The 13123-nt window shown below is 45.2% G+C and overlaps 1 protein-coding gene across 1 annotated transcript; it reads right to left on the bottom strand.

The window, feature by feature from the left end:
* Positions 1-8544: 8544 nt before the first annotated feature.
* On the bottom strand, positions 8545-13107 carry AQP5 (aquaporin 5). The gene is made up of 5 exons (XM_020966087.2): positions 12868-13107; positions 11945-12439; positions 10427-10591; positions 9760-9843; positions 8545-9355 (listed from the first exon to the last, which is right to left on the bottom strand). The coding sequence occupies exons 2-5, from the start codon at positions 12305-12307 to the stop codon at positions 9170-9172; spliced, it is 798 nt and encodes a 265-aa protein (XP_020821746.1). The 5' UTR covers positions 12308-12439; positions 12868-13107; the 3' UTR covers positions 8545-9169.
* Between the last annotated feature and the right edge of the window lie 16 nt (positions 13108-13123).

Below are 13123 nucleotides of genomic sequence, written 5' to 3'. Positions count from 1 at the left end.
TAAGTAATTTACATTTCACCTCATGTTTGTACTGTCTAAACAATTCCCTGACACGTGTTGGTAGGCAGCCAGGTTTGGGCTTATCCTCTTGTCGGTACTTTGTGTTATTGTTGTTATTGTTAGTTGTCTTTTCCAAGAGTACTGGAGCAGCAGCCAGGGAGTCCTCCCCTGCTTCCATTCATTCAGCTCTGATCTGCAGACCTCTCAATCTTACAAGGTGACCTCTACACCTGGACGCTATCTTGGCTTAAAATTGGGAACAAAGACAAAAGAAGTAGTCCAGTTACAGGTTCACCTAGTTAAGTTCTCCTGTACTAGAGGCCACGCGGGCCTCATTGTCATGATTCTGGGGTGGAGAAAGGTCAGCCTTTTCTCCATCCTTGAATGTCTTAAGAGTTAGTAAGTCTAAGACCTAGAGAGTCAAAGGAAGGAGAGGCTTGAGTCTGACTCTGTCTTATTTAACACCTTAGACCCTCTGCTGCTGTCATGGGGAGGAAGAAGACCAAGGGACCACTTGAGGTTTGTCATGTTATACTAAAATGCAAAGTCCTTTTAGCACTGGGTCACTACATGATCAAAAGCAGACCCCAAAGCTCCCACATGGTTGACCAGAACCGGGAAAGGCAACTCTGAGAATTGTCTATATGGTAACCCCTATAGGCAATTCAACTTCTGCTACATCTGGTATAACCTCTATAAAAACACTGTTCTTATGGCCAAAGGCCTATAAAACCATGCATACACTCTGGCCCAACAAAACCACTTTTAGGTCTATATCCTGAAAAGATAAAAAACAAAAAACAAAACGACCTCTATGTACAAAAATACTTGCAGGAGCTCTTTTCTGGTGGCAAAGAATTGAAATTGAGGGGATACCCATCAATTGGGGAATGGCTGATCAAGTTGTGGTATATGAATGTGATGGAATACTATTGTGCTATAAGAAATGATGAGCAGGCAGATTTCAGAGAAATCTGGAAAGACGTGTATGGACTGAAGCTGAGTGAAATGAGCAGAACCAAGAGAACATTGTACACAGTAACAGTAATATTGTATGAGCAAGAACTATGAATGACTTAGCTATTCTCAGTCATACAATGATGCAAGACAATTCTGAAGGACTTGTGATGAAAAATGCAAAGAACTGATGGAGTATGAATGTAAATCGAAGCATACTTTTTAAACTTTATTTTTCTTTGTTGGGTTGGTTTTTTTTTTGGTCTATGTTTTCTTTCACAACATGACTAACATGGAAATATGTTTTGCATGACTACGTGTGCATAACCCATATCAAATTGATATGAGTTATTGAGGGGGGAAGGGAGAGAATTTGGAACTCAAAAATTTAAAAAAGAATGTTAAAAATTGTTTTTACATGTAATTGGGGAAAAAATAAAATACCAAATAAATAATTTTTAAATATAAAAACACTGTTCTTACCATTCTTAAATTTTTATGGGTCAGTATTGTGTATGGGTATTTGTAGGCAAAAGTTCACTGTGATAATGCTCCAATTTGAACAATTTTGAAGACTTTTATAAAATGATGAAGAATAAAATGAATAGATCAGGAGAATAATTTGTATGACAACAACAACATTGTAAAGGCAATCAGCTTTTAAACCTGTGAGAACACAATGACCACCCAGGATTCTAGAGGACGGAGTATGACCACCTCCTGACAGGTAATAGATTTAGGGTGCAGAATGAGACATTCCTATTTTATTTGTATTCAGCCAATGAATTTGTTTTGCTTGATTATCTTATTTGTTACAAGAAATTCATTTTTCTTTTCTCTCTCTTTTTTAAAAGTAGGGTAGGTGATGGGAGGTAGAGAAAATAGATTTCTGCTAATTTAAAAAAAACACCCTAAAGTAGAGAGGTATGGGGTAGGTACTACAGATATGGAATACTTTTAGATGAGGTAATTGCATTATTATTCTTTAGTTGTTTCAGTTGTTCCAACTCTTTGTGACCCCGTTGGGGGTTTTATTGCAAAGATACTGGAGTAGTTTGCCATTTCCTTCTCCCGCTCACTTTACAGATAAGGAAACTGAGGCAAACAGGGTTAAATGACTTGTCCAGAGTCATGCATCTAGTAAGTGTCTAAGGCTGAAATTGAACTCACAAAGATGAGTCTTCCTGGCTCCAGGCCCAGTGCTCTATCCATCTAGCTGCCCCTGCTGTATTATTAGTTTAATTTGATTGTTTTATTTTGTTATAAGAGCTCTCACAGAATAGTAGGGATAATCTGGAACTGTTTGTAATATAAAAATAACATATGTCAATTAAATTTAAAATTTCTTTAAAAAGATGAATGAATAAATGAAAAAAGGCATTTATTAAGCATTTGCTGTGTACAAAGCACTGTGCTAAGTGCTGAGGATACATAAAGGAAGGTAAGACAATTCCTGATCACAAGGAACTCACATTCTAATGGGGAAGACAATATATATGATAGGTTTCAGCTACAAGTTGGATGGACAGGTCTCATGGTTCTTAGGGTACAGCTGCAAAGCAGATGGTAATGCCTCTTTTTTAATGTTATTTCCATGGATTAAATGTGGAACAATTTGACAGTGCCAAAGACTTTAGTGGCAAAAACTTTATTTTCTGAGTCTTCAGTAGCTGTGTCTACAGACACCTTCGGGAGCAGTGCCAGGCTGCATCTCCATAGGAGTTGCTTCCCAGGATGACATCTGCGACCACTGGGCTGGAAGTATTGCTTTTCCAAAATTCTTGGGTTCAGGGTCCTGGGCTGTCTCCATCTGGTTCTGAGGGGAGATGGTTGTCAAGATGGTGGAGGCATTTGATTTGTCTGGTGTGTTCTGCCTCCATCTCTCCTTCAGAGAGCTCTGCTGCTTTAACTACCTTGGTTGCCTTCTCAGTGTATGGTAGTTGGTTGACAGTTGATGGGGATGGCTGGCCCCTTCTCCACAGGAGTTGCTTGCCGGGATGATGGCTATGGTGGCCTGGCTGAAAGCTGGGGCAGTTGGAGCGGGGAGAGGGGGGAGAAAGTGTCACTTCCGAGACTCCTCCATTTATCTGCTAGTTAGTGGCAGTAGCTGTTGGTGATAAGCAAGATTAAAAATGCTCCAAAGCTTATTAGTTGAACTGATATTTTAAGGCCTGAATTTGTAGTGTAGGAATTTGTCATTTGCTAGTTTAAGAAAGCTTTTGATGTATGGCTCTAACCACCAGGTGGTGTCTTGAGGTACTCTATAGGTGCTAAATTTTTTCAGCCTACAATGATATGCTTCAATAGATTCTGTTGTTTCCTACCATAAACTCCACTGATCACTGAATCCTGGTTCCTTAAGGATAATCTTTACCTGATGCACAAACGTGCGTGTGAAAGTGTGGTGTATGTGTTCCGACGAATTCAAGGTCCAGAGGATGTCTGTGTATGAGAATTTCTATGTGTGTTTTTGTTATCTAGGAGACTGCGTGATCTTCTGAGTGGTACAGCATCACCCCCTGCTGGTGTAAGGCTCCTCTTCACCCACTTTTAGCCTAGAACCGATTCTCCATCCTCCTTCCTGCCCCCTCCTCCGCCCTCCCGGAAGCCCTGCAGGATGCCTGCTCCTGCCAAAGGAAACCTTTTCAAGTAAATGGCTCCCTTTGGGTCCCTTCATCCCCACTCCTGCTCACCCTCAGCCCGGAAATGAAAGGTTTAACTAGGAGATGATGATAGCTAGCATTTCTACAGTGCTTTAAGATTTGAAGAAGGCTTTACATATGTTACCTCCTTTTGTCTTCACAACCCTGTGAAGTAGGTGCTATCATTATCCCCATTTTCCAGATTAAGAAATTAAGACTTAGAGAAGCAGTTAAATTAGGTGGTACAGTGGACCTGGAGTCAGGAAGACTCATCTTTGTGAGTTCAATTTCAGCCTTAGACACTTACTAGATGCGTGACTCTGGACAAGTCACTTAACCCTGTTTGCCTCAGTTTCTTCATCTGTAAAATCAAGGATAACGACAGCACCTCCCTCCACTCTAGTGTTGCTGTGAGGTTAAAATGAGATAATATTGTAAAATGCTATAAAAATGCTATTACTATTGATGATTTGCTCAGGGTCAAACAAATCAGAAATTGAACTCCAGGTCCAACTGCAACTTATCTGCTGTATCCAGGAGTCATCATGAAGTGGGGTGGAAGGAAGAACTATGTTTGAGCCAAGGCTTTATTATTTACTCTCCTGTGAGAGGGTTCTACTAGGTAACCTCTAAGACCTCTCCCAGTCAGGGATGGGCTAGAGCCAGCTGCTTTCTTGAGCATATTGTTAAATTTTCATTGTGAGCATTTTGGCAAACATTACAAATCGGGGCTTGATTTATCGCTCTCTTGATTGTCTGGACTTAAGAAAGCATCAGAGAAAATGCTGATATAGCTGACGTTGAAAACTGTGTCGTACAGCAAATTTTTTTTTCTGGAGAGATGATTATTAAACATTTACCAGCACACTTCTGCTTCCAGCTCTACATCCTGTGAGTCTTGGCCCCCAAACAGCCCTTGACAGTGAGTGCTGGCATTCAATGGACAAGATCGACATCTGCTGGCCAGAATACATATAAACACACACAGGCTTTAAATGTAAGGGACTAAATGAGTCTAACCACCTCATTGACAGAGAAGAAAACTGAGGCACGGGGAGATGAAATGATTTACTTATTGTTAAGTAGCAGAGTTGTGAGTCCAACTCACTTCCCCTGGCCCCAAATTCTATGCCCTCGCTCACTGTTCTTGGCATTCTATCTACTCAGTATTCTGTGCTTCTGTCTCATGTGATCTTCAAAATAGCCCCATGAAGTAGGCAAGGAAGATGTTATCATCCCCATTTTACAGATGAGGAAGATGAAATTCAGAGAGAGGGACTGGAAGAGAGATAAATTCCTTTCCTGCCTTCCTTACACCAGTGTAGTCAAAAGCCCAGCCTACTGTCTTCCTTCTTTCTTCCGTGGTGGCTAACATTTCCACACTTCCTTCTTCCCTCACTCCCTAGTCGAAAACTGGAGCAAAGGACAGTGAGGTCATGATGCACCAAGGATCTATGTCAAGGGCCTCGTTGGGAAAATCAAGGCTCAGACAAATGACCTTTCATTCTTTCCCTTGCCTTTAAGCAGGACTGGCCAGCCGGTTCCACTTTGAAAGCTCCCAGTAGAACTTCTTACCAGGTTTCCCTTACTTATAAAGTTGGGCTCTTCTCTCCCCTCTTCCCCCCGTCTCCTGCCATCACTAGCTTTTCTTTATTTAGTATGGTGCAGTGGAAAGAGTTCTAAATCAGGAATCAGAGGACCTTAGTTTTGAGTGCAACCTTATAAGAATCATTTAACTTCTAGGAGCCTCAGTTCCTCATCTATATGTAACCCAGGTGTAGGCTGTGGGTGTATTTGGTGCAAATATCATGTGAAATTTTGGAGTTGCAGGCTTGCAAGCAGCCCACGCCAGCTTGTGTCCTACCTTATGTAACTTTACAGATAGACTCCTTGTTAATCATCAAGAGAGTAGAATATTTCCCCCCACCAGATGGCACTATATCCAAGCCACCAACTCAATGGTCTTGTCTAGGTCTCTCTGACACAGGAGCAGAAGATTCCTTCTAGTGCGCATGTTCAAGCCTCACCACTCCCCTGCCCCGCCCCCAAGCTTTATGTTTTCAAATTACTGGGCAAGAAAGAAATCCTATCTGAATTCTAGGCTAAGGGTTGATATTATTTAGGATTATTAAATTAGAAAAATATATAATAGGTCTAGGCTCCCTCCACCCCTTCCCATATATACCTGGAAATTTTTTTTTAGCTCAGTTTTGATTCCTATATATGTGTAGACTTTATTTATATTACACAGGCATTTGTAGTCACACAGCTTATTTATTTAACACAGAAAGAAGACAAGAGGGGGAAAATAGTTTTTTAGCATTCTTATATGTTCTAGAAACTCCTTCCAAACCTGCAGGAGAGGGGAAATGGTGTCTACCAGAGATAAGACTGGTTTCCCCGCTTCCCAGGCACCAGATGAGTTTTTCCAAAAGCTGTCTGTTTCTCCATGCCTTTTGGACTCACCTCTCTGTATTGGCCTATGTCTGGCTACTCTCCAGACCTAGGATGCCTTCCTGCACCTTGGTCTCTTCAGCTTACAGCCCAACCTCAGCCCTCCCATCACTGCTCCCAGGACGGACTTCAGTTGTAGTCACAATTCATGGCTACCACTTTGTATCTCTCTCCATTCTCCCTCCCTTCGAAGTTCTCAGTCTCAAGTACCAAAGCCCTAAGGTCCTGCAGTGTATGTGTGTGTGTGTGTGTGTGTGTGTGTGTGTGTACACACAGGCACATGCATTCCTCCCTCTCATTCTCTTTCTTTCTCTCCTCTCTCTCTCTCTCTACTATGTGCAGGATGGCTTGGCAGGAAGTGTCTGTAGGGCAAAGAAGGAAGGAGAGGTTTCACTCCCCATCTCCTATCCATAAAAGTTTCTTGTCCAGAGCATGCGCTTTCTGAGGAAGCACTACCTCACTGTCCTCAAACAAAGCATTGTCCTGCCTCGAGCAGGAGTTTGACTCAGTCCCACTCTTTTCCCAGTTAGGGCAAGGGGAAAACATGGCCGTGCTTTCCTCTCAGTGCTCTGTTCCCTAAACTAGCATCAACCCAGGGCCCTGGGGCAAGTAGGAATTTAGACAGAGGATAAGGGAATATGAGAACCAGTTGCATATAAAATGAGGGATTTGGACTATATGATTTTTAAGGTCCTTTCCAGCTCCAAGTCTGTGATCTTATGACTCTACCTTGAGTCTTGAAGGCTATAGCTGAAGCCCAAACTATTAGTAAGATGTGCTCCCTGCCTTCCTCTTCCCATCTTACCCCAATTCAGGTTTTACTATCTTTAGCCTTGTTGGGGAAGAGAGAGCTAGTCTGGGCTCAGGCTGAACATCTCATTTTCCTCTTGGTCCTCTGTTGGTATCCTCTCCATTTTCTTCCCCCTTCTCCATTAGCCCATACAGCTCCGAAGGCTTCATCACTTTATGTCTCACTCCCTTCCCTGAATTAAGGGGACAGGCTGCCTGTCCTAGGGCTAACCTGCGTTTGAGCTGCCTGATGATGGAACTCACTGACTGCCAAGTTGCATAGACCAGCATAATAAGTGTGGCCCTTCAGCATGGACCTGGTTAGAGATAGAAAGGCTCTGAGAGTCTAAATCAGAAACTGGGAGGACAAAGAAACCTAAACAGAGAGGCAGGGAGACAGAGACAGAGATAAACAGAGAGGGGGAGAGAGAGAGAGAGAGAGAGAGAGAGAGAGAGAGAGAGACCGAGAGGCAGAGAGACAAAGTAGCAGGGAGACAGAGCTAGACAAAGACACAAAGACAGACTCAGAGACTGAAACAGGGCCCAGAGAAACAGTATAAAGGAGAGGCTGGGACAAAAAAAAAAACAAGGAGACACTAGAACAGAATGATAGAAAAAATAGAAACATTGATAGACACAAAGAGAGAGAACCAAGCAGAATCCAAAACTGATGATAAAAACTTGAAATGGGGAGAGCCCCCAGAACAGTTGAAGAAACCCAGAAAACAAGCAATTCGAGGGAGTGTCTCTTATTCCTGGGAGTCATCTCATTCCTCAGGCATCTCAAGGGGCTGCTTAAATTGATGGCTACCTGCTCCTTGATTGCCCAGCCCTGGCATACCCTAAGGCTAATGCCAAGTCCTTTAGAAAGTGGCAAACTTGAGATGGCTTTGAAGGGAGTCACCCCAAGGCTGAACTCAGTGGTATTGGAAGTTGGTGTGGGGAAGGGAACAATCTGGAAATTCTGAAATCTTCTCTTTATGTGCCCCCTAACTGTATCTCTCTTTCTAGGTCTGTCTCTATTTCTGTGTCTGTCCTTTTGTCCCTGTCTCTCTCAACGTCTCAGTCTTCTCTGGGCCTTTTCAGGTCTTGCATTTTTTTTCTGTATTAGTCTGTCTGTCTACTTCATTGATCTACCTTTTAATACTCTTGGTCTTTAGTTTTGCTATTTGAAAAGCTGCCAGAGTCAGCTGGTGGTGCTGCAGCTGGTGGTGCAATGGATAGCCTGCTGGGTCTGGAGTCAGGAACACTTGAGTTCAAATCCAGCATTAGACACTAATTAGCTGTGTGAGCCTTGGCAAGTAACTTAACTCTTGATTGCCTCAGTTTCCTCAACGTAAAAATGGGGATAATAATGGCACCTATCTCATAGGGTTTCTGTGAGAATCAAATGAGATAATATTTATAAACCATTTAGTACAGTGCCTGGCACATACCATATAAATACCTATATTCTTCCCTCCCCGCCCCTCATCTGTCTAAGAAGGAGATATCTTGTCCTTTCTCTCTCAGGGAAAAATGGGTTTAAATAGGGGGCAGCTAGGTGGTACAGTGGATAGAGCACTGGCTCTGGAGTCAGGAGGACCAGAGTTCAAATCCAACCTCAGACACTTACTAGCCCTGGGCAAGTTATTTAACCTCCATTGTCTCCAAAATTAAAAAAAAAAACTAAGTAAAAATAGGGAAAGATAGAAAAGACAGATCAGGATTATTAATGATTTATTGGAGGATGGAACAGCCCTCCCCCAAATACCACTATACAACCCCAGTCTACCCCTTGGCCTAGTTGATTAAAAATAAATAAGGTGTCTTTCAGTGAAGCTGTCTGTCTGTCCTAGAGGAGCTATGGAGCCTGGATAGGGAGGAAGGGAGAGTCCTTGCCATTCCTTGGGATTCAGGTCTCTCTGGCTTTGAGGCAGAACTGGTGAGGAGTTGGGCCCAGGCCAGAGTACTGATTATAGAATTTGGCCCTGTTTGGTAGAATACACGGTAGGCTGGGTTCTAGGTTCTGGGTTCCACAGGTTCTAGACTCTAGGCCCTACTATTGGGTTCCAGTATAATTTCTGAGGTCCAAGCTCTGGTGCCTGTCCGTGTCTGCCCATCCCTGAGAGAAAACTCTTCATAGACAGGTCCCTTTCCCTCATAGTTCCATCACCACCCAGGAGCAGGTCCTAGCTCCCAGCACTAACTGGGTAACCATGGAGACTGATTCCCTAGCCCAGAATACCCGTCTGTGGAAGAAGGAAACTTTGCTGTTTTTGTCCATTTTCCCCCTGGATGCTTTATGGGAATAAAGCACTGTCTCTCCCCACACGGCCAGGTGTATGTCAATGACAGGTGAGCTCCATAGTCTTCTTCCGTTCCTCCCGATGCTCTTCCCAGTCTTCCTCGGGCTCATATGTACCCTTAACAATGGCGATGCGGTCACTCAGACTCATGGAGTTAGGTACCAGCAGGTAGAAGTATAGGATGGAAGCCAGGACAGCCCCTGTGATAGGCCCTACCCAGAACACCTGGTGGAGACAGTCACAGGGATAGGTCATAGAAGCTCAAACACTTCAAGCCCAAATACTAAAAAATCTACCCAGAAGGGCCTGGTTACACAAAATCTCCAGATTTTGTTCTCCAGGATCACCAGAGGCAGATTCCACAACCCAGCCCCCACCCCACCCTGCCCCACCCAGGACAGGCCATGAATGCCTTTAAGAAAAACTGAATACACAAATCCTCCTCCCTCCCCCTGACCCGGGGGCAGTCCGTATAATTTGCCAACAAGTTAGCTCCTTCCTACCAATCCACACCTCCATTCTAAACTCTCATGACCAGCCCTCCCCCACATTCAGGGGGAAGGGAAAGACCCCTGTACAGCCAGCTATTTAATCCCAGTGGTTTAGGGGTAAGGGGTTGGTTGTCTCACCCAGTGAGCTGGACTGAATCTCTTCATGATGACAGCTGGGCCAAAAGATCGAGCAGGGTTCATGGAGCACCCTGTGAAATAGATCTGTGGAAGAGAGGATTGCAACCACAGTGATTTCCCACCCTAATTTGATTTTTCTTCTTTTCACCCTTGGCTTCTCTCCCTTCCCTGCCCTCAGCCAGTCATGGACAGTGAGATGGAATTTGAGGGGACAAAGAAAATTTGCCATGTAATCCAGTCCTTTTATTTGTCAGATGAGGAAACTGACCCTAATTTTCCTAATTCTCAACTCAGTGCTCTTTTCACTTTACCAACCTGTCTAGTTAATCCTGGATTAATTAATTCTTCTAACTTGATTTTTGATTCTTCCCTCTTATCCAACTTCCATCCCCCTTCAAACATATCCTGTGAGTTTCTAGAGGGACAAGATCAGAGCTGGGTCTTGGAACACTCAAAGATAAACCAGAATCTCAGGTAAAACTGGGTCTAGAAAAGGGACTGTTCACCAGTCCCTTGAGCCCCTTGGCTCTCCCAAAGTCTGGGACCAAGGGGCACTGCCAATGGGACACCCATCTTCTTCCTATGCAGTGGGCACTCCTCTCACTTTCATTGTTATCTCCACCCTGTCTTCAAAATAGAGCTGAGTCCTTGAGGGTGGTTTGCTCACCCCAACCAGGTGTCCCAATGTGACAGACAGGCCAATGGAGAGGGCGGGGGAGCCCACAGGGTCAGTGCGTCGGGTGTCAGTGGAGGAGAAGATACAGAGAGCCAGCTGGAAGGTCAGGATCATCTCCACCACCACCGCCTGGCCCGGAGTTGTGTTGTTGTTGAGCTGCAGGTGAGGAGGGAAGTTGTGAGGGGGTCACTGAATGGACTTCATTTATCATGGTTGCATTGATGAGTTTATTTTCCACCTTCTTTGCTCTCTGCCTCTGCCTGAGACCTTAGGCTAAGAGATGTTAGCTGAATATCAGCCTTGAAAAATGGCTTGGATTGCCACCCGCCCCCAAACCAGACAAGCTTTATCTTCTGTTCAGGGATCCTACTTACAGGTAGATTGCAGAGCACCCCAAATTATGAGTAGATGTAGTCATTCACTAAGATTATGTAGGGAGAGAGGGAACAAGTATTCATTAAATGCCTTCCATGTGCCAGGCACTGTGCTAAGCACTTTACAAATATAGTCTCATTTGATCATAAAAAGTCTTGGGGCCTTGGAACAGAGCCTCTGATAGGTTCCATATGTACTCTGGACAGCTCTGTCCTGGTTAAATCCAGAATGATTTATTTAGGGGAGAACCTTGTCCTTCCAAGTGTACTTAGTTTCCTCTCCCCCTCTGTGAGGAGCTGCCCAACTATCCCCCTCTTTCCCACACCCATTCCTGGCCAAATGCCAGTGCCAACCCCAAACCTGTCTCTCCAGTGGGGCAGACTGCCTCACAATAGCCAACAAAATCCTCCTTTGCATTCAACTAATGGATTAATGAGTCCAGACTGTAAGGGACATCATGGGCCAGATTTGAGGTTAGGGAAAAAGGCTTCTATCAGGACTGCTGGGGATGAGGTGTTGGGGGGAAGGGAAGGGGAGCAGAAAGAGCACGGTATCCAAGAACAGAGTCTGGAAATTTGGGGCTAAGAAAAGTATGAATGAAGGATGTGGGCAAGGACATGGGGTTGAAAGGGAAGGAGATGGCAGAGGAAAAGAAATAAAAAGAGCAGTTACAAGAACAGAACAGGACAGAAGTGAGAAGAGGAGAGGAGACAAGAGGAGAGGAGACAAGAGAAGAGGAGAGAAGAGAAGAGAAGAGAAGAAGAGAAGAGAAGAGAAGAGAAGAGAAGAGAAGAGAAGAGAAGAGAAGAGAAGAGAAGAGAAGAGAAGAGAAGAGAAGAGAGAGAAGAGGAGAGAAGAGGACATATGGAAAGGGTGTAGCGGGCTTGGGGGCAGGAGCTTGACCAAAGATCTATTGGCACAGGTTGAGGTCCCTCATTCCGCCTCTCAACAATGGCAACCCTCCTATCCATTTCCTAAATGGGAAACTGAGGCCTATGTTAGTGACTAAAGCCAGAAGCCCCCTCTGGGGAAGGGGGTGGAGAGAAAGTCTCCATGATTTGATACTTCCCTCCCCCAACACCTCTTTCCTATCCCCCCCCCAAGAATTCAATTGGCTCTAGGCCAGAGACTCACAGCATTGACAGCTAGATTGCCTCGGGCATTGAGAGGGGTGAGTCCATAAAGGATGCCAGCACCAGCAATGGCACCCACCAGCTGAGCGACCACATAGAAAACAGTTCGGAACAGAGAGATCTGGTTGCCCACAAAGAGGGCCAGTGTGATGGCAGGGTTAATGTGCCCACCACTCACAGGACCCAAGGCCTGGGCCAGGGTGCCAATAGCCAAGCCGAATGCCAAGGAGATCTGTAGGATACTGGGTAGTGCTGAGGGCCACTTCAGGGCTGAGCCCAAGCCGAAGAAGACAAAGATGAGGGTGGCGAGGAACTCAGCAAACACAGCCTTCAGGAATGCCACAGAGCACACCTCTTTCTTCATGGTGGCTAAAGGCACCCTCCCTGGCAGTCCTGAGGGGCGTCACTGGTGTGGGGTCAGTGTCCTTCTGTTGCTATGCTGAATCCAGCCTGCCAGGTCTCTCAGTCCCTCTTTCTGCCTCCTGGTTGTTTGGTACTGGAGGAGGAGGAGGAGGAGAGGGATATATAGGAGGCAGGAGTCCAGGTAGGGGGTAAGGGGGTGGGGTGGGGTGGTAGAACTGGGCGGCTCCTCCACCCTGGGGCTGTGAATGGGGGGAAAAGTTTCCATTCAGGGCTGGCTCCTAGCTAGCTCCCTCCCACCTGCCTGGACGCAGAGACAGCTTTCACCCATCCACCACTGACAGGGATCTGGTGACCAGTCTTGCTAAGTTACACATGGGATTGTATAAGTGGGGTGTGGGGCTCTCTCCCCACCCTCCAGACTCCACTTTGGGGCTAATCCTTTCCCTCCTCTTCTTTCCCCTTTACTCCTTCCCCCTTTATCTTCAGTCTCCTCTTTCTACATCAGCCTTTCTTTTACCCTTCCTCTCTGCTCTCCTTGATTTCTCTGTCTAGTTTCTCTACCTGTTTATTATCAGCATCCTCCATCAATCTCAATCTTTCTCCTCTGCAATCTCTCTTCAGCTTGGCTCCTTTTCATACGGCAGCACACTCCTGGGCTCCTCTCCCTCAGGATTCAGGCATCCTGTGCTTCCCAATCATCTCACCTGCCTGGGTTGGCTCAGGAGTGAGCAGAGACAGTCATTCTGGCCCAGTTGGCATCCAGACCCCTTGCCTTTTGCAGGCCCCTGGGATCCCTGTCTTTCCTTGCCTCTCTGTC

The sequence above is a fragment of the Phascolarctos cinereus genome, unplaced genomic scaffold (genome assembly GCF_003287225.1).
Source record: "Phascolarctos cinereus isolate Bilbo 61053 unplaced genomic scaffold, phaCin_HiC Scaffold_1;HRSCAF=81, whole genome shotgun sequence".
NCBI classification, from domain to species: Eukaryota; Metazoa; Chordata; class Mammalia; order Diprotodontia; family Phascolarctidae; genus Phascolarctos; species Phascolarctos cinereus.
Note: the sequence above shows the minus strand (reverse complement) of the source record. Positions and strands in the feature narration are given on the sequence as shown.